The sequence below is a fragment of the Doryrhamphus excisus genome, chromosome 3, assembly GCF_030265055.1.
Source record: "Doryrhamphus excisus isolate RoL2022-K1 chromosome 3, RoL_Dexc_1.0, whole genome shotgun sequence".
NCBI classification, from domain to species: Eukaryota; Metazoa; Chordata; class Actinopteri; order Syngnathiformes; family Syngnathidae; genus Doryrhamphus; species Doryrhamphus excisus.
Window position 1 is genome coordinate 17,778,252 of NC_080468.1, and position 22,331 is coordinate 17,800,582.

A 22,331-nucleotide genomic window follows, 5' to 3' on the forward strand; every position below is an offset into this window, starting at 1 on the left:
ATTGTCCACAGTTTTCCTTAGTTCTGCCAAAATTGTCACTTGATCCCCACCCCTCAAGTTTCATTTTCCTTATTTTATTTTCCTTACCAAAAATATCTGGTACTTTTCTGGGAAATTTTCCCAATTTTATTTCATTTGCCCTTACACTTTGTTGATGTTTTTTCCTCTTTTTTTTCTGAAAATGTCCCTGATTTTCCTGGGAGAATTCCCTCAGTTTCCTTTACTTCTGCCAAAAATATTCCTTAATTTTCCAGATGTTCCAAATGTTTTTCATTTTCTCCTCTCTTTTTAGCAAATTTTTCCTGTCTTTTCATATTTTTCCCCAGAAAAAATATTTTTTTCCCAGAAAATCTTCCTTATTTTTCCTGTAAATTGTCCCCCAAATGTCCCTTCCTTTTTGTGAAAGGCCGAAGGAGTGATGCTCTTCCATAAGCTGTCAGGTGTGTGTGTGTGTGTGTGTGTGTGTGTGTGTGTGTGTGTGTGTGTGTGTGTGTGTGTGTGTGTGTAATAGTGTTTATTCTCCCGGTTCCCAATGATTTCCAGGTCAGCGGTCCTGATCACATGCCCCCCCCCCCAACGTGTGCGTTTGTGAGCGTGTGTGAGAGGTAAAACAAAGAAGAAAAGCGTGCAGTTTTCCCTATGTTGTTTTCCGTAATGGATGGCCCCGGCAGTCAGCATGGGAAGTGGGACAAATATCCCAATGACGTTCCCAAAATTCCCATTGTGTTGTTGTTGTTGTTGTTGATGGCTCTGCTGCTGCAAGCAAACCCGGAAAAAGAATCCCACAACAGCGTGTGGAAAAAAATAGCTTTTTGTTTTTTTATCATTTGTATCATTTGCATTGACACCTGTGTGTGTGTGTGTGTGTGTGTGTGTGTGTGTGTGTGTGTGTGTGTGTGTGTGTGTGTGTGTGTGTGTGTGTGTGTGTGTGTGTGTGTGTGTGTGTGTGTGTGCGCGTGTGTGTGTGTGTGTGCTATGGTGCGTTTGTGTTTTTTTTTGCGGTGGGACTCCAGATGGCTGAGAGACAGGTGAGCCAATTAGCGAGTCTCGCTACACACGGGAACATCATCACGCCGGCGGAGCGCGACACACGCACACACATTCCGACACTTGTGTCGTGTGTTAACATGGCGGCGATGTCGCGCCTGCGTGTGTCCGTCCGTCATGGCGTTCCGCCGATGACAAACGATGCTTTCATTTCATCGTCACGTGACGCCGGCGCAGCGGTGAATTGATTTGTTTGTGCGTAATGTACGGGCCTCGCCGATGTTCATTACGATTCTAATGAAGTCGGAATCGTCACAAAAGAGGAAGCGGCAGAAACATCAACAACCCCCCCCCCACCCCCCTCAACGCCACGGAGCGTCAGATGTAAAAATACGGCAGGCGTTAATGAGCCGCCAGCGTGCTCGTCTACGCCGCCTATTGTTTGGGGGGGGGGGGGGGCGTTCCTTCCCTCGCCGCTCCTTCTCTCCTCCGCCCATAACGGCCGCTTTCCCGCCTAATGGAAGGCGGGAAAATGTCAGTAAATGCAAATGAATGGGCACAGGTGTCGTGAAGCCGCCCATCACAGGAAGGACTTACCTGTTATCCGGCAAAAACCCGCCACAAAAGAAAGGAATTATTTGGACCCAAATTCAAATTCGTCTATTAACTTTATGGGCGGCACCCCCCCCCCCCCCACCCCACCCCGACATTCAAAAAATTTCACACCTTTTTTTCATTGTTTGAAAAATTTCAACATTTTTCCTTCTTGTTTTTGGAAAAAATGTCACTTAAATTTCCAGAAAAATTATAATTAGGGTTAGTTATCATTTTCTGTAATTTTCAGTAATTTTCTGGAATTTTCTGGAATTTTCTGGAATTTTCTGGAATTTTCTGGAATTCATTTTCTAAGCCCCGCCCACCAGGCAGAATTTAACGGCCTATTTGTCGTTTCCGGCGAGCACGCCCCCCCCCCGCCCCCCCCTACGCTCCGACAGCGAAAGGTCAGCACCCGCTGGCTTCACGTCGGGAGGGAGGGGGGTTGGAATATGATGTAAGGGCGTTGTCACGGCAACACACCGGGTCGTGTTTTGCGGCCGGGACACGAGCGGGATGGAAAATATACAGGAGAGGCGGCGGCGGCGTGGGGGGGGGGCGGGGTCACGTCAGGGCAAGGGAAGCCGCACGCTTGACTGTTGGTCAAAGTCCCGCCGTCTTTCGGCCGCCCTTCCTCGCCATGCCGCCCACGTGGGGCCCATTCAATAAAAGGAAGGAGGAAACCCCCCCATCCTCATTCTCATGCTCTGCTGGCACGGCGAGGGGGGGGGGCAGCCAAAAGGCTTGACTCGGCACTTTGGAAGAAAAGGCCCGAGAAGGGGGGCGGGGGTAAAAATTGCATCGGATACAAGATTGTGTAATCTGGCCGCCAAAGTGGGCGGGGCCCGCTGACAATGTCATAATGGGACAGTAAACGGGCGGCACGGGGGGGGGGGGGGGGGTTGGTGGGAAACAAGGGGCAACCAGAAGGTCACCCAGACAATCTGGAAGGAAAGGAGCCCCACCACCCCCCAGGGGAGATAAGACACCCCCCCCCGGTCCCCCCAACGCCAAGGACGGACGTGCGTGCACTTAGAACAAAGCCCGCCGCCGCCGCCGCCTCCTCATAATCAACTCCTCCCCACTGCCACGCCGAACACGTAATCTTCCCTGGAGGTCATCGGCGACAGGAGGCTTAGCGGCGGCGGGATCATGGACTATTAAGACGAGGAATGGGATGGCGTCCCGCCCGCCTGCCTGACACCCACCTTCCCTCCGCCGCGTCACACGCGCTTCCTGCCTTCAGCTTGCTTCCAAAAGTCAGGGATGATTTCTTGGTAGAAAAAAAATTGGGAAAAAATTGGGAAAATTGGGAATTTTTTTGGAAAAATTAGGAAACATTTTTGGCATGAGGACATTTAAATCCAAAATATTTCCAGGATGAATAAGGACAATTATCTGGGAAAATCAGTGAGGGAAATTTTCTGCTAAAAAAGGGAAAAATGAACACCACTTCCTGGAAATAAGGGAACATTTCTGGGAATATTAGATCATATAAGGGAATTTTTCTGGGAAAAAAGGACATTTTCTGCAAAATGAAGGGGGAAAAATCCATGAACTTGAAAGGAAAATTTTGGGGGGGGTTGGGAAAAAATGTGGAAAAGAAGCTCTGCTGTTGGCCGGAGTCAAGACGGACGACTTCAGGTGTGTGCCAAACGCGCTAATGATGCCCCCCCCCCCCCCCCCACGTTCACCACGTGCACTAATGAAGCTGTTCTCCAACATTCCCTTTCTTCCTTCTGGCTCGCCGTAACGTGCATAAATCATAATAAACACAGCCATGAATTTTTAATCAGGGGGGGCTGGGGATGGGGGGGGGTGACCTGTCAGGAGCTGCTTCTTCGCATCGGCTTCCATTCTGCTTAGCGTCCCACTTATGCTCCAGATCGTCCGTTTGTGGGCGACTTGCGTACGTGAAATAGTTGTTAGCGCTGCACTCGTGCGCGGTGGAATAGTGGGTCTGGATGGGGGCTGGGGGTCGACTTGATGCATCATGAGATGCATCATTTATATACGCCTCATGAAAAGTGCATGAGGACACGACATGATGATGATGGTGATGATGATGATGTGGGGGGGGGGGCACGGCGGTTCAGGTTCTTCCGGACGAATCCATTAAGGCCCGTAAACATTCCAGCATGAGAGCAGCCTTCCCGTGCGATCGCATCAATGCCAGACGGGGCTGTGTGGAGGGGGGGGGGGGGTCAATCATGGGGGGGGGCCTACATGGCTTCTCTCTGGATCGAAGGAGCGTCCGTAGACACGTGGTGTTCATGAACAAGTCTAGTCTTTTGAACGGCTCTTTCAGGGTGAACAATGACTCCCAGATTCTAAAAGGGGGGAAAAAGGAAGCTTTTTGTTGAACGATTCCAAATATGAATCGGTTCTTTTTGGTCACTGGAAAGAATCCTTCATAAGACTGGACTCGCTCACCAAAGTTTCCCAAAGTCCGGATCCCAGGAACCATTGATCCAAGGAAGAAGAGTCATTGGAATTGTGAATGTAGTGCTGTATTCTGTTTTGGCCACTAGGTGTCAGTGTTGGCTCACTAAGGTTCCCTTGGGGACACATTTAACTGTGACGCTGCTCTACTTATTTATTCATATTTGCGAGTCCAAAAAAACAAGAAACTACTAACATGGGAGTTTATATTACTTTATTTCTGTCTAATATATCTAATATTCTAGGATTATACCTACTATATTAGATAATAGGAGTGTAACGGTGTTAGTAACGATTGTAGGGGTGTTATATCATGTCCTGGAGGCTCCAATAGTGTTAATGAGTATAGGTAGAAGGTTATAAACACATTTACCATGACTTGTATGTCTTATTTTCTCATATTATGTCTACTATATTAGGTAATAGGAGTGTAACGGTGATTGTAGGGGTGTTATATGTTGTCCTGAGGGCTCTAATAAAGTATAAAAAGTATATTTAGAAGGTTGTAAACACATTTACCATGACTTGTATGTCTTATTTTCTCATATTATGTCTACTATATTAGATAATAGGAGTGTAAAGGTGATTGTAGGGGTGTTATATGTTGTCCTGAGGGCTCTAATAAAGTATAAAATGTATATTTAGAAGGTTATAAACACATTTACATGACTTGTATGTCTTATTTTCTCATATTATGTCTACTATATTAGGTAATATGAGTGTAAAGGTGATTGTAGGGGTGTTATATCATGTCCTGAGGGCTCTAATAAAGTATAAAAAGTATATTTAGAAGGTTGTAAACACATTTACCATGACGTATATGTCTTATTTTCTCATATTATGTCTACTATATTAGGTAATAGGAGTGTAAAGGTGATTGTAGGGGTGTTATATGTTGTCCTGAGGGCTCTAATAAAGTATAAAAAGTATATTTAGAAGGTTGTAAACACATTTACCATGACGTATATGTCTTATTTTCTCATATCATATCATATATTCTACTATATTGGGTAATAGGCGTGACTGTGGGGGTGCTATTTCCTGTCTCGATGGGCTCTAATGATGTTAAAAACTCTATTCACTTGTAGCAGTCGGCTGAGGAGGGATTGCTGTGATGATGCGTTCAGGTCATTTTGCCAACATGGCTGATGTCTTCATTCAGTCGCCACTGCTCACCGCTGGCCACAGGAAGCTAAATAGCTAGTCCCCCTGACCTGGGTAGAGGGGGGCAGGGCCCCAGGCTGGTTGCGTTCCTGGGGACTAACTCCATTTCCCAAGGAGTGATTCCGTTACTAAGTCCCAGACTTTTTAAGTCGTCTCGTGTGATCCATCCAGCGTTTTGCTAGTCCAGCGTCTTTGTGGGTTTTGGTGTATTTGTTTACATCCGCCGCCGGCAGACGTTAGCGCACTTGTTTGCCCTTTAGCTCATTTGCATTTTGGTATTATTCCGCCCACACGTGCATGAATATGTATCATTTGTATTCTCTTCCTCGGTGTCACGGATCCACCGCCTTTTCAACCCCTCAGTGAGTAAAAATGGGATTTATTTTGCCGTCTCGCAACAAACGGCGGGCCGCCGCACGCCAGCGGACACGCTAATAGCAGACACGCTAATAGCGGCGCCAAGTGCAACGGTTGCGGTCATCGAGGCTTCCACGCCGACGTTTCCCGCTTCCACTTTTGGAGTTTTGGTATTTGACAGAAACAAACAGCAGGCTTTTCCGTCTTTGGCTTTGAGCGCGGAAGGACGTAAACGCCGTAAACGCCAGCCACTCCGGATTTAAGGACGGAGGCGTCCGACCAAGCGGAGCCGGATTTGACATTTTCCCAGCCAACCAAGTGAGGCGGAATTTGCGTCTTTGTTATTTCTTTCGTTTCACCACTTTGCTTTTGTCGCCTCTCGTTTGGGATGACGGCGGAATGAAGGCAACCGGGGGGGGGGGGGGGGGGGCACGCGGGCGGGGGGGGGGGGGGGGGGGGTCTCTCATTTGCATCCCGTCTTAGTTCCCAAATCTGCCTCCAGACTCCCCGCGGTTGCTTCCCGTGGCCCCGGATGGAGATCAGCGTGCGAGCATGAAGAAGCGGCGTGCTGGGGGTCGTTAAGCAAATTTTATCGATGTTTGCTGCTCGGAATCGAACGCACGGCGAGCGATCAGGTGACAAATAAAAACACGTCTCGGCTGACGACTTCATTTGTCAGTTGCAGGGCAGGAAGTGCAGGATCGGAGCAAAGCTTTGCCTCCAGTTCCAGAACATCCGACCCGGGTCGGGTCTTAGTCTGGACCCGGCCTTGGGCTGGTATTGGTCATGTTTGCTTGTGTTCTTCTGCTGGTCTTGATCAGGGGTTTTCATAGTGTCTTCTCTGGTCTTGGTCTCTTCTTGACTTTGTTTTGGTCTTTTCCAGGCTTTGTCTGGGTCCTATCCTGGTCTTGGCTTACATGGTTCTCTTTCTGGTCTTAACCTTGTGGGGGTCTTATCTTGGCACCGGTCTTGTTTGGGTCTTAACCTCATCTTCTCTGGCTCTTGTCTTTCCATCTGGTCTTGACCTGGTCTTGGTCATATTGGGTCAGGAGTACCCATAGGGTCTTCCACGATCTTGGTCTTTTCTTGAGTTTGTCATGGTCCCGACTTTGATGTTGTTTTGGTCTTTTCCATGCTTTGTCTGGGTCCTATCCTGGTCTTGGCTTACATGGTTCTCTTTCTGGTCTTAACCTTGTGGGGGTCTTATCTTGGCACTGGTCTTGTTTGGGTCTTAACCTCATCTTCTCTCTCCGGTTCTTGTCTTTCCGTCTGGTCTTGACCTGGTCTTGGTTATATTGGGTTATATTGTCATCCCGGTCTGGTATTGGCTCGGTCTTGGTCAGGAGTACCCATAGGGTCTTCCACGATCTTGGTCTCTTCTTGACTTTGTCATGGTCCCGACTTTGATGTTGTTTTGGTCTTTTCCATGCTTTGTCTGGGCCCTATCCTGGTCTTGGCTTACATGGTTCTCTTTCTGGTCAGGTCTTATCTTGGCACTGGTCTTACACTGGTCTTGTTTGGGTCTTAGTCTCATCTTCATCTTCTCTTTCTGGCTCGTGTCTTTCCGTCTGTTCTTGACCTGGTCTTGGTCACATTGGGATATATTCTCGTCCCAGTCTTGTATTGCCTCGGTCTTGGTCAGGAGTACCCATAGGGTCTTCCACGATTTTGGTCTCTTCTTGACCTTGTCATGGTCCTGACCTTGGCTTTTGGTCATGTTTTGATGTTGTCTTGGCATTTCTGGTCTTGTCTGTATCTTATCCTGGTCCGGACCTTGGCTTTGGATCCCTATGTCTTTGGTCTTTGTTGGTCATGACCGCGTGGGGGTCTTTCAACATCTTCTCTTGCTGGCTCTTGTCTTACTCATCTTTGGGTCTTTGTCCTGACCTAATCTTGGTCTTGGCTTGGTCTTTGTCCATCTGTCTTGGTCTTCCCTTGGACCTGATCCCATCTTTTGGTCGTCCTGGTCTTGACGATGTCTTGGCCTTGGATCCCTGCAGGGTCTTGGCTCATTCTGTTCTTTGTTGGCCTTGTTACGGTTACGGAGTCTTGTCTTGGGTTTTGGTGGTTCCAGTATTTGAGTCTTTAGTGGTTTTCCTGTGAGGACTGAGGACTATTAAGTGGAAGGTTCATGGACCGCTGCGCAGCAAAAATATGGAAATTGGAGCTGGTGGTTGGACAGGCATTACTTCCTCAACCCCCCCCCCCCCCCCCGGCCCTCCCAGTGCCCCCCCCCCCCCCCCCCCCCCACAGTGTTCCTATCTAATGGGGCGGGGAATATTAGCCTTTTACTATTCTTCCGATACGCCTGTTGGTTTAGTCCCACAGCCCCCCCCCCCCCCGCCATCACATTTCCCCAGATGGCTCTACAGTGCTCGGTGTTAAATCGGCCCCCGGGCCCCCCCCCCTGCAGCCTCACCACTGTCCCCCTCCCTTCCAGACGGCCCTTCGTCTCCGCTACAACGATTTAATCTGCCCAACACCTTTTCAATCAGGGGGTGTCAGGCGGGGGCCGCTTGCGACATGACTCTAATACAATGCATGGACACACAGCGGCAGGAAGTGTGGGGGGGGGGGGGGCTTAGGGCGTGGTGCGGCCGCTTGCACGAGGCCCGATCGATACGTGCAATCAGACATGTGACAGTTAACAAGGGCGGGGACTGGGGGTGGGTGTGTGTGTTGGGGGGGGTGATGGGGGGGGGGGGTGTGATGGGGGGGGGCTTGCAGGTATATGAAATAATGTGAACGTGCGCGTGAAATGAATTGAAATGGGCGTGAAAGTGCATCTATTTGCAGGCGGGGGTCTACACGCCCCCCCTTTGTGTGTGTGTGTGTGTTGTTATCAGAATGACAGCGTCCTGCTCGCTCTCCTGCCCCCCCCCCCTGCCCCCCCCAAGAGGATCAGTGGAGCTGCACCGCTTTCAAATGAAAATAAATGAGAGGCAGTGACCGCCTCTGCCTGGCTCCCACTTTAATGAGGAAAAGGATCAGCGAGGGGGTGTGGGGGGGGGGGGGGATTGGAAAGTGCGGGAGAGATTGGTCAGAGTTGGCGACGAAGGGGCAGAAAGATGGAGGTGGGGGGGGGGCGTCGTGATGAATGGAGGGTCTCTGTCTGGCACGGCGGCGGCGGCCAATTACAGTTGGAGCGCGCTCCGATGCGCCGCAGGTGGGGCGGCCTGAGACCCCCCCCCCCCCCGTTCCCCATTTGCATGGAGAGGAGAAATCACTTTACAGGCACGAGGAGCTCTGGGGGGGGGGGGGGGGGGGGGGGGGCTCCTCATTGTGATACATGTAAGATGGAACATTCCATTATGTGCTCCATTTGGCTTGATGAAACATGTCCCTGCTCACCTGGAGGGGGGGCGGGGGGGGGCAGGTGTTGCTATGCTAACTCGCTAAGCTGTAATCACTCTTGGACTTTCTCATACAGGGGGTGGGGCAACCCCTGGGCGGGGTTTGAGCGTCACAATGTGGACTTCCTGATTAGGAAGTAAAATAAATGCTAACCCGCTAATTAGACTGGATCAGCTTTTAAGCTAGCAGGACATTTTGATGGGCCCCGGTGAATCCATGTTCAGGACAGGCCGACTCCGACCGGAATGTAGGCCAGCATCGGTGCCGCTAAACGGGTCATTCCCAGGCTGCAGTCGGGATGGGATCACTAACTGGAGCACCGTGTTCCAACCAGCGCCGTCCATTAAAAGGACACCCTGGGGGAGCAGGGGGGGGGCAAAGAGGAAGGGTACCGCATTGTGTGCCAGCATCCCCGCCGCCTGACCCCACCCACTCAGGAAACACTCGTCCACTTAGGCTCAAACGCTGCTGCTTGCCGCGCTGAATTATTCATGAGCTCCTCATTAAATATTCACGTGTGAACGGAGTCCACATTTAGATTCCTGTTTTCTATTTCCGTCTGCGCCCCCCCCCCCCCACCCCCCACCCCCCGCACTCGGTCGCTGCTAAACGATGCAGGTGTTGTGTGCCGCCCTCGCCTGATGATGTGGATTATTTCCAGTCATTCCGATTATTGTTATTTGGTTTTTATTTGCCCTGCGGAATATCGTGGGAATAACATTTACTTTTTCCCTTGAATTTATCAGGATTACACCAGGACTATAGTTTCTGGTGGGTACTGTTGCCCCCCTTGACCCCCCTTGACCAAACACTTAAGTACTCCATCCACGTAGTGTACTGTCTGTTAGCACCAGGTATGAAGGAGCCTACCCCAGTAGGCTTGGAGACATTGGAGACGTCATAACGAGTTGTCTGGTCCGTTTATCCACCGCGCCAATGAGGCGATCCGAGGACGGTGACTTGTGTCCGGCGGATCAACCTTTGGGTCGGGAAGCACACACACTTGGAAAATGTCAAATGGCTTTTCACCAGCAGAGGGCGCCATTTAACTTGCCCATTCATTTTTCCATTGGGGACATTTTCACTGAAAATATCAATTACGCTAAATGTGGGAATATTTTGATATCGGTATCAAACATGTCCCCAGTGTGCTCAACATTGTGACGTTGGATTTGTTTGAATTGGTGAAGATATGGAGGAGTAGTTAGCAGACAAAAAATGAGGCGGAATAAGAAATAGAAGAAGAAGAGGAGGAGGAATAAATCGATGAAAATTCCTCTCAGCATTCCCACAATTAGGATTTGAGCAACAGCAGCTGGTGATTTGTCCGGATCAAACATCATGGCATGACGGCGCTAGCACATGACTACCATCAGGAGAACCAGAATCCGGAGGGGGAGGAGCCGCGTGCTGTGGCCCAGGATGGTGCACTGTATTCGGGCACACGCTCCGAGCAGCCGCCTGTGATGCCACGGAGGTCTTTTCACGTTTCGGGTGGCTGGTGAGGTTTTTGGGGTCCTTCCTCTCCAAGTGTGTGATTCCACACTACGATACATGCAAAAAACTGCAAGGCATGCTTGGTAATTTCCTGTAGAGGACGCATACACAGGTTTCCCAGCATGCCTTTCGGGTTGGACATGAGAAGAAATAGTCGTGTTTTTTTCGAGCAGCCACCAGAGGGCGGCATGCCGTGTCCCCGCATCCGCCTCACCTGAGACGTCGCATTTTTTCCAAACACCGGTCTTTGAACACAACACAAGCCTTTGATTTGGGCACACAATCAGTGTGAAACCATGCAGAACGTAAACAACACATTTAGCACGACGGCAATATCCAATCATGTCTGCAAGCGTTGCGTTTGCGTCCCTAAACGACCTATTTACACGCCCCCCCCCCTCCCCCCGGATTATTTCCCAACCACGTCGACAGAGGCTCGTATTTCACGGCGGATTAAAGCGACGAGACGCTAATTGCACATTAAAACAGACTCACCTTTCTCTCGCCGCTTTTCAGGTGCCGTCCAAAATTCCCAAATTGTCGGTGTTTGACGGATTTGTGTGTGTGGGGGGGGGGGGGGGGTATAGTCGGGGGAGTGGGAAGCAAATGAGGAGATTATCGGTGACAACAATCCCGTCAGACATGACGTGAAGGCGCGGTGTGAGGGTGAAATTCCAGAACCGAGAAGAGGTGCTGTTAGCCAATCGGAAGGCTGAAGAAAGCCGCTTCCGGAAAAAAAAAAAAAAAACTCTTCCTGTCTGATCCACATCGCCTCCCTGAGAGAAACCCCCCACTCCAAATGGAGGAGGAAGTGGGCCAACCTGGAAGTTTCCGACCCCTCAGGATGATTAAGGAAGGAACATTATTGGATGGTTTTTGAATAAAGAGGAGGGGCTTCTAATGGTGGTGGGTGGAGCCTCCGTTGGAATAGCAGCAGCCGAGCCACGCCCCCACGCCACTCGGCACCTGGCAGCGTAGAGGAGAAGACCTCCAGGAAGACCAAGGAACATCATCATCATCATTAAGAGGAAGAGGAAGGCTGCCCAGGTGGAGGAAGAGGAGGAGTGGGCGGGAAGAAAAGAGAATGTGAAAGTGTTTTTTTCCTTCTTCCCGCGGTGGTCCGCCTGGACTCTTGCACCTGTGCTGTCCACCTGCCCCCCCCCGCGCCCCGGCCCCGGCCCCGGCCCCCCACCACCCCCCCCCCAACCCCAACCCTCCCGGACAACCTCGTTGTCGGCGCGGCGACATGACTTCCTCTTACGGTCTGGACTTCCTGCCCGACATGATGGTGGACAGCCGCCTGCTCGTCCCCGCTGACAGGATGTGAGTTTCCTTGTCTTTCTTTTTCTTTTCTTTCTTTTCTTTCTTTGCCTTTTTTAGCCTCTTCACGCGCACGCGCTCCGGCTGACAATGCCGCCGAGCCTTAGCCGTCATGATGATGATGATGCTGATGATGATGATGATGACGACGATGATCGCTTTTACATTTGAACGCACCGCAACCGTCGTTGGGAGAGTGCGCGTGCATGTGTGTGTTGGGTGTGTTCCGGACCGCGAAGCGGGGCTGGAGTTGTCACGTGATTGACTTTTTGCACTCTCAGAGCTTCGTGCCGTCACGTGACGGCTTGTGGCGGGTTCGGGTCCTGGAATGTGTCGAGCCGTGAGGACAAAGAGTGGGCTTCATCCACGAGCACCCCCCCCCCCCCCAACCCCCCACCCCCCCAGTGCATGTCCCACTTCCGTCCCCTCAGCTCACAGTCAACTCTGCTGCTTGTTATGCTTTTATGCTGCCTTCACGTGCGCACGTACACACGCACACACGTGGTACAATTCCTACTTCACAAAGCAGCAAAAACATACCAACACAATAAGAATACTTGAATGAGTATAGTATGTACTATTACTTTCTCGGTTCATAGTATAACGGCTGCTATGTAACGTCACCTTTAGTGACCACCTCGTCATGTGGTGTTTAGGGACTGTCCGCCGTCTCTAACATCGTAATGTAGCGTTGTTTTCTCGTCACGTGACGTTTAATGGCCCTAATCTGCTCTCGTCACCTTGAGGTTCTCTCATGCTGTCACAATCTGCTGCTGCTGTAGCGCGTTACGTAACGTTTAGTGGCTAGCTCCGACTGGATAGCCCAAAATGTTACATGTTGTAGTGATCTATGGTTATGTCATTTGTAACGTTTAGTGGCTAGCTCCGACTGGATATCCCAAAATGTTACATGTTGTAGTGATTTATGGTTATGTCACTTGTAACGTTTAGTGGCTAGCTCCGACTGGATATCCCAAAATGTTACATGTTGTAGTGATTTATGGTTATGTCACTTGTAACGTTTAGTGGCTATCTTGTAGCGTAACGTTTTGTTTTTATGGTGATGTCATTTGTAACGTTTAGTGGCTAGCTCCTACTCAGTATCCCAAAATGTTACATGTTGTCGTGATTTATGGTTATGTCATTTGTAACGTTTAGTGGCTAGCTCCGACTGGATAGCCCAAAATGTTACATGTTGTAGTGATTTATGGTTATGTCACTTGTAACGTTCAGTGGCTATCTTGTAGCGTAACGTTGTGCTTTCATGGTTATGTCATTTGTAACGTTTAGTGGCTATCTTGTAGCGTAACGATTTGTTTTTATGGTTATGTCATTTGTAACGTTTAGTGGCTATCTTGTAGCGTAACGTTGTGCTTTTATGGTTATGTCATTTGTAACGTTTAGTGGCTATCTTGTAGCGTAACGCTTTGTTTTTATGGTTATGTCATTTGTAACGTTTAGTGGCTATCTTGTAGCGTAATGATTTGTTTTTATGGTTATGTCATTTGTAACGTTTAGTGGCTATCTTGTAGCGTAACCTGTTTTTATGGTTATGTCATTTGTAACGTTCAGTGGCTATCTTGTAGCGTAACGTTGTGCTTTCATGGCTATGTCATTTGTAACGTTTAGTGGCTATCTTGTAGCGTAACGTTGTGCTTTCATGGTTATGTCATTTGTAACGTTTAGTGGCTATCTTGTAGCGTAACGTTTTGTTTTTACGGTGATGTCATTTGTAACGTTTAGTGGCTATCTTGTAGCGTAACGTTGTGCTTTCATGGTTATGTCATTTGTAACGTTTAGTGGCTATCTTGTAGCGTAACGTTTTGTTTTTATGGTGATGTCATTTGTAACGTTTAGTGGCTATCTTGTAGCGTAACATGCTTTCATGGTTATGTCATTTGTAACGTTTAGTGGCTATCTTGTAGCGTAACCTGTTTTTATGGTTATGTCATTTGTAACGTTTAGTGGCTATCTTGTAGCGTAACGTTGTGCTTTCATGGTTATGTCATTTGTAACGTTTAGTGGCTATCTTGTAGCGTAACGTTTTGTTTTTATGGTTATGTCATTTGTAACGTTTAGTGGCTATCTTGTAGCGTAACGTTTTGTTTTTATGGTGATGTCATTTGTAACGTTTAGTGGCTCTTTTAACGTTGTGATTTTCTCCGACTGTACCAATGAGGGGCTATCTCGTTATGTAACATGTAACACGTAACATGTAACATTTCCGGCAATGAAACATTTGGTAATGCACCATAAGATGTCCTGTCAGGATTAGCGGCTAGGTTGCCATCTTTCTCCTTTTGTAACGTGCACTGCCATCTTCCCGGTAACGCCCGTCTGGCATTGTAACGCATGGTTATATTTAAGGGCGGTGTTCAGCGTTGTGATGTCCAGGTGGCGACAGGCGGTGTGAGGCTACGCCGCATGGCGTCCATCAGGCAAAGAGCGTAATGCTGAGAGACGCTCTCATTAATCAGCGTCTCCGACTCTGACGGCACGTCCGGCGGCGCCCGTCCTGCGAGCCTTCACACTGCGGCCACGCTCGTCTGTCTCCGCCTTGACACCTGGCGGTCCCGCCGTGAAGGATTCGGGAATAATGCGGGCAGGCAGCGTGAGACGGGCCCATCTGCGCCCTCCTTGACCCGCCGCCGAGGAGGCGGACAGCTTGAAGCAGGTAGCGGCCAGCGTGGCGGCGTGGCGGCGTGGCGGCGTGCTGTATTTACCTCAACACGCGTCTGAAGCTGCTCAGCTCGCGGGTCGGGCTGTCCAAGAAGTGACAAGTTAACGCTTCCTGTGCCCAACTTCCTCCCTGCTGACAGGTACCCTGATGGTACTTGTTGTAGTACTCCTGTGTAGCATGATTGAACAGGCGGCGTGTTTCTCCTCACATCAGCCTTCTTGTCATGTAACGTGCTTAGCGTGCGTCACCTGATGCTGGCGGCACGTTACGCTTTTTTCTGGTTGCGTCATTTTGTGGTTACGACACTTTGGGGTTATGGCGTTTCCTGGTTATGATGTTTCCTAGTTAGGATGTTTCCTGGTTATGATGTCTCATGGTTACATCATTTCCTGTTTATGAAATTTCCTGGTTATGTAATTTCCTGGGTATGATGTTTCATGGTTTCATAATTTCCTGGTTATGACGTTTCCTGGTTATGACGTTTCCTGGTTATGACATTTCCTAGTTATGATGTCTCATGGTTACATAATTTCCTGGTTATGACGTTTCCTGGTTATGACATTTCCTGGTTCTGTAATTTCCTGGGTATGATGAAACATGGTTACATCATTTCCTGGTTATGACGTTTCCTGGTTATGACGTTTCCTGGTTATGACGTTTCCTAGTTATGATGTTTCCTGGTTACATCATTTCCTGGTTATTACATTTCCTGGTTATGATGTCTCATGGTTACATCATTTCCTGGTTATGACATTTCCTGGTTATGATGTCTCATGGTTACATCATTTCCTGGTTATGACGTTTCCTGGTTATGAAATTTCCTGGTTATGTAATTTCCTGGGTACGATGTTTCATGGTTACATCATTTCCTGGTTATGACGTTTCCTGGTTATGACATTTCCTAGTTATGATGTTTCCTGATTATGATGTCTCATGGTTACATCATTTCCTGGTTATGACATTTCCTGGTTATGACATTTCCAGGTCATGTAATTTCCTGGGTATGATGAAACATGGTTACATCATTTCCTGGTTATGACATTTCCTAGTTATGATGTTTCCTGGTTGTGATGTTTCATGGTTACATCATTGCCTGGTTACATTTCCTGGTTATGTAATTTCCTGGTAATGACGTTTCATATTACATCATTTCCTGGTTATGACGTTTCCTAGTTACATCATATCTGGTTATGATGTTTCCTGGTTATGACGTTTCATGTTACATAATTTCCTGGTTATGACATTTCCTGGTTATGACATTTCATGGTTACATCATTTCCTGGTTATGACATTTCCTGGTTATGACGTTTCCGGGTTATGCCATTTCATGTGACATCATTTCCTGGTAATACCTGGTGTGTGGTTCCATGCTTTCTGGAAATCCTGGTTCTAAGTCTAGCATGTTAGCATAATGTTAGCACTGGTATGTTCATGTCTCCTGGTCATTTTGGTAGTGTGCTATTTGTGCTGATGTAACGTGTAACGTAACAGGGAGCAGGGATCTGTTCATGGATGCTTCCCGGCGGCTGTGTAAGAACTTGTGTTCCACGTCTTCCCGATTCCACGTGCGTGTGGAGAAGCGTTCCGGCCGGGCGCCCCGACACTTGACAAACATTAGCAGCGATGGCGTTAGTCCTGAGTGAACATCTTCATCCGCCTGCGCCGTGCAAACATGACAGGAAGCTAAGTGAGGCCAGGCAGGAATACCGAGTGCAACCTCTGCCCTCTGACGTTCCGCTCTCCCACTCCGGGTCTCCGGGCCTTTCCGCGGGAAAGATGTGCACAGGAACATTTGTCGCTAGCTTTAGTCTTGGAGGCTTGGTCTCGTGAACAACATGGTGGAGAAGTGGTTGAGGAGTGTGAGCACGGATCTCTTTCACGGTAGCCCCCCCCCTCACCCCCCCGCCCCCCCATCCACAGTCGCCTGCACGCACTCGGCCTGTCTTGATCTCCACTGAAGGCTCACAAATCATGGAGGCAACAGCTGTGAGGTCACATCACATGAGGAATGGAGGGTGCGGGGGGGGGGGTCAGCATTTTAATTCCATGTGTAAAAGATGGCTTGGGAAGCGTTTCCCATGATTCAGCACACCTCCCTGACATTCCGACGGACCGCCTGTGAGTGGAGCTTTGATGGACACGTTCACAATCTAAAATGGACGCACGGACGGCTCTTCTCAACGAGCAGCAGGGCCTGCTGTTCGATATGCTGTTTATCTTCCAGTCATTCCATATCATTCCAAACCATTCCATATCATTCCATATCATTCCATATCATTCCAGTCATTCCATATTATTTCATTTCATTCCATACCATTCCATATCGTTCTAGATATTCCAAACCATTCCATATCATTCCATATTATTCCATATCATTCCAGTCATTCATATTATTTCATATCATTCCATATCATTTCATACCATTCCATATCGTTCTAGATATTCTAAACGATTCCATATCATTCCATATCATTCAAGTCATTCTATATTACTTCATATCATTCCATATCATTTCATACCATTCCATATCATTCTAGATATTCCAAACGATTCCATATCATTCCATATTATTCCATATCATTCCAGTCATTCATATTATTTCATATCATTCCATATCATTTCATACCATTCCATATCGTTCTAGATATTCTAAACGATTCCATATCATTCCATATCATTCCAGTCATTCTAAATTATTCCATATCATTCCATATCATTTCATACCATTCTATATCGTTCTAGATATTCCAAACGATTCCATATCATTCCATATTATTCCATATTGTTCTAGATATTCCAAACAATTCCATATCATTCCATATTATTCCATATCATCCCAGTCATTCCATATCATTCCAGTCATCATCTCCTACGTGTCTACGTAGCGTACGATGCCAGGGAGACGTTGTCACGCGTTGTCTTTCTCCACGATCCGACCGTGATGAGTCAATTTCCATAAAGCAGAGCTCTTTGAACATGAAATAACACCCCTATAGTCACTTTTACCCTCCCATTACCCCATATAGTAGACATTATAAGACAACATAAGACATGTAAGACATAGGAAACCTGTTTACTACCTTTTCAAATACATTTTTACGGCTTTTGTAATATGTTTTTAACATTATCGGAACATGAAATAACACCCCATAGTCAGCTTTATGACATTGTATAGAGCCCTCTAGACATGAAATAGCACCCCTATAGTTGCCTTTCCACTCTTATTAGCCAATATAGTAGTAGACATATGATTGATCCGTAGCATAGCTGCTAGGTCACTTCAACGCCAGCAGGTTTGGTGTTCATTCAAGTCGACTACATGTTCTCACACACACACACACACACACACACACACACACACACACACACACACACACACACTTTGGCCTGATGAATTGGAGGCGTGCATGAAGCCAGTACACAAGTAAGATGTGCTGAATGCTTTTTCAGAGTGGAGTATTTATCACGCGGCCTTGAGAGGAGCGCCGTGCTTTTAGCAACACACATCGCCGCCCACGAGCAGCGTCTCGGCATGGTTTGCGTCCCCGAGGCCGGCGGAGGGGTGGGGGGGTAGGGAGAGAGAGAGAGAGAACGACACAGTAAGAGCCATCTTCCTGCTGCCGTCTACATACGGTATCGGCCTCTTCCTCATCAATAGTCGGCCACCGCAGAACGCAAACGACGGTGCCACCACGCCGCAGGGAGAGTTTACCGACGACTCGCTTTTTTTTTTATTCCGAACGCTTCTTCCTCACCTCATCCTTGGCTCGGCCTCTCTCTGCGCTCCCTCCATCCGTGGCCATCGGAGCGTGCTAAATGCTTTCCCTCCAGTCTGAGAGCGCCTCATTATGAGCTGAAGGAGGCCAATTTGGGATTAGGGCCCAAACACTCGTGGAAAGAGAGCGGGAATAACCGAGAGGGAAGTCATCGTCTGGCCAGTCAGTCAGTGAGGAGAACATACACAAAAGATGGAGATGGGATTGATGTGGAAAGGTGGAATCTTCCCAGTCATCATCAATGACGGGAGGTTGGCTCGTTTGGCTCCTCAGATGTTGTTGTTGTCGTTAGATAGTATTGTTATTATTAGATTCAGCTCAGTGCATTGTGCTTCTCATAACCTCTACTAGAGGCCTTCCGGACACAAATGCACACTCACATAGCACAATCAAGGTTGCACAACACTTACATATGACCGATGGAAAAGTACTGGGAGCCACGCGACCGAGTGAGTGAGTGAGCACAATTCATTTGTTTTGTGTCCCCCAGTGTTTGTCATATGTACGTTTCATGCAACTCTGATTGTGCTATGTGAGTGTGAGGGCGAGTATTGGAAATGCTACGAGAAGCTACTAGACTGAATATAGACCCAACGTATTGACAAATGGAATATTTTGTTTTCACAGAAAACCTTTTTACGACCTTTTAAATATGTTTTCTCATCCTTATTAGAGGCCTCTAGACATGAAATAACACCCCTATAGTCACCTTGACACTCCTATGAACCAATATGGTAGACAGAAAGAGACCATAAGACAAAGAAAACCTGATTTTGGCCTTCTAAATAAAGTTATTAACCTTATTGAAGCCCTCTAGACATGAAATAACACCCCTATAGTTGGCTTTACACTCCTATCACTCCTATTATTATTATAGTAGAGATAATAAGAGAACATAAGACAAAGGAAATCTGTTTATGGCCTTTTGAATCTGTTTTTAACTTCATTAAAGCCCTCTAGACATGACTTAGCAACCCTATAGTCACCTTTACACTCCTATTACCCAATATAGTAGACATAATAAGAGAACATAAGACAAAGGAAATCTGTTTATGGCCTTTTAAGTATGTTTTTAACTTGATTAAAGCCCTTTAGACATGACTTAGCAACCCTATAGTCACATTTACACTCCTATTACCCAATATAGTAGACATAATAAGAGAACATAAGACAAAGGAAATCTGTTTATGGCCTTTCAGTATGTTTTTAACTTGATTAAAGCCCTCTAGACAAGACTTAGCAACCCTATAGTCACCTTTACACTCCTATTACCCAATATAGTAGACATAATAAGAGAATATAAGACAAAGAAAGTCTGTTTATGGCCTTTTGAATATGTTTTTAACATGATTAAAGCCCTCTAGACAAGACTTAGCAACCCTATAGTCAGCTTTACACTCCTATTACCCAATATAGTAGACATAATAAGAGAAAATAAGACAAAGGAAATCCGTTTATGGCCTTTTGAATATGTTTTTAACATGATTAAAGCCCTCTAGACATGACCTAGCAACCCTATAGTCACCTTTACACTCCTATTACCCGATATAGTAGACATAATAAGCAAACATAAGACAAAGGAAATCTGTTTATGGCCTTTTGAATATGTTTTTAACTTGATTAAAGCCCTCTAGACAAGACTTAGCAACCCTATAGTCAGCTTTACACTCCACCACAGTGATTTAAAATGATACAATAAATGAGTCATAATAAAGGATGAAAATAACATGAATATGGTGTATAATATCATCATACAAAAGAAATAAGTGCATGTAATATACAGTATACATAGATATGGAAGTCTGTTCTGTGTTATGATCTGCTAGCACGATGTAGCAAATCAAATAAATAACTTCCAGCATTTGCCTTGACACTTGACCTTTACTGTTTGGTAAACAGTTACCGTGGCGACCATGAATGTGCCTTCTATGCTGTGGACTGTACACTTCTTATTGTGACGGTTTCTCAGTGCTTGTAACCCTGTAGTAGTAGTAGTAGTAGCAGTAGTAGTAGCAGCAGTAGCAGTAATAGTAATAGTAGTAGCAGTAGTAGTAATAGTAGTAGCAGTAGTAGTAATAGTAGTAGCAGTAGTAGTAATAGTAGTAGCAGTAGCAGCAGTAGCAGCAGTAGCAGCAGTAGCAGTAATAGTAATAGTAGTAGCAGTAGTAGTAATAGTAGTAGCAGTAGTAGTAATAGTAGTAGCAGTAGCAGCAGTAGCAACAGTAGCAGCAGTAGCAGTAATAGTATCCTCCACCGGCCTGACCTTATAATGGAAACTAATTGGGAATCAAACCCACGGCCGAGGCATGAGGGAGCAGCTTGAGCGTCTCTTCATCTCCCCCCCTCCCCGTCCTGCTTGGTATGGGCCACGCAGGGCGCGCACGTGAGCGTGCACAGACGCGGCCGCTGTCAGGTGTAACCTTGACTGGAGCGGCGGCCAATTGGAATGCAAAGAGCGTGGGCAGGACGTCCAGAAAGGCTGCCGCCCTCGTCGGGGTCCACGGCTGTGCGGGCGCCATCTTTTTTCATCCAGGAAGCCAACACTGTGTCACACGAGGAGACCCGAGTTCGATTCCACCCTCGGCCATCTCTGTGTGGGGTTTGCATGTTCTCCCCGTTTATCCTCCCCAGGGTGGGGGCATGCTGGAGCCTATCCCAGCTGTCTTTGGGGACAAACAAGCATTCCCACCACATTCCTAAATGAATGAATATTATTGATAACGAGGAATAGTCGGAGTGAGATGTCATCAGAGTGTGTGATGTGTTCCACATGGCGGCGTGATGGATGGTGGCGTTGTTGGGGGGGCGCTCCCTCTCGCTGTTATTGTGTTGCCAAGTGAATGTGAGGGGGGGAGGGGGGGAGGGGGGGGGGGGCGCACGGGACAGCTTGACGGCTTTATTGAGACGCATGATGTAGTGCGGCGCCCTGGGACGCGCTGATGCGGTTATGGAGGAAGCTGGAAGAGGGATGAAGGGGATGAAGATGGAGCAGAGGTGGGAATAAATGTGGAGCTTATCTGTTGATGTTTATCTACGACGTCCTGGGGGGCGGTCATAACAATAATAACAATAATCTAATACACACACACGCCATCATCCATTTAACGCTCCATCACCTTCATCCGTTCATCCTGTTTGGAAACTCATCAAATCCTGTCCTGGAATTCCCTCCTTTGTTCCTTCACCTGCTGGTAGATGCTTCCCTGTCAGGAGGAAGTACGACAACCTTTCCATCTTTATGGAAAATAATTATGCTGAATTATACACACATCCATACATCCATCATTTGTTCATCCATCCATCCAACCATCCATCCATCATTTGTTCATCCATCCATCCAACCATCCATCCATCATTTGTTCATCCATCCATCCAACCATCCATCATTTGTTCATCCATCCATCCATCCATCATTTGTTCATCCATCTATCTATCCATCATTTTTCCATCCATCCAACCATCCATCCATCATTTTTCCATTCATCCATCCATCATTTGTCCATCCATCCAACCATCCATCATTTGTCCATCCATCCATCCATCATTTGTTCATCCATCCATACATCCATCATTTGTTCATCCATCCAACCATCCATCCATCATTTGTTCATCCATCCATCATTTGTTCATCCATCCATCCATCCATCATTTTTCCATCCATCCATCCATCATTTTTCCATTCATCCATCCATCATTTGTCCATACATCCAACCATCCATCATTTGTCCATCCATACATCCATCCATCCATCATTTGTTCATCCATCTATCTATCCATCATTTTTCCATCCATCCAACCATCCATCATTTGTCGATCCATCCATCCATCATTTGTCCATCCATCCATCCATCCATCATTTGTCCATCCATCCATCCATCTATCATTTGTCGATCCATCGATCCATCCATCATTTGTCCACTCAGTCATACATCCATCCATCCATCCATCATTTGTCCACCCATCCATCCATACATTCATCCATCCATCATTTGTCCACTCATCCATCCACCCATCCATACATACATTCATCCATCCATCCATCCATCCATCATTTGTCCACCCATCCATCCATCCATCCATCCATAATTTGTCCATCCATCCATCCGCCCATCCGCCCATCCATCCATCATTTGTCCATCCATCCATGCATCCACCCATCC

The 22,331-nt window shown here is 47.4% G+C and overlaps 1 protein-coding gene across 11 annotated transcripts in view; it reads left to right on the top strand.

The window, feature by feature from the left end:
* The window catches only part of celf2 (cugbp, Elav-like family member 2), a 230,630-nt gene that overhangs the window by 152,404 nt on the left and 55,895 nt on the right, over nucleotides 1-22,331 (top strand). Inside the window, exon 1 of one of the 11 annotated variants that reach the window (XM_058069386.1) lies at nucleotides 8,922-11,718. The exons of the other annotated variants lie outside the window; for them this stretch is intronic. Within the exon in view, the coding sequence (XP_057925369.1) occupies nucleotides 11,642-11,718 (77 nt within the window). The 5' untranslated portion in view covers nucleotides 8,922-11,641. Of the gene's footprint in view, nucleotides 1-8,921; nucleotides 11,719-22,331 lie in introns of those variants that run through there. 11 annotated transcript variants of the gene reach the window in all.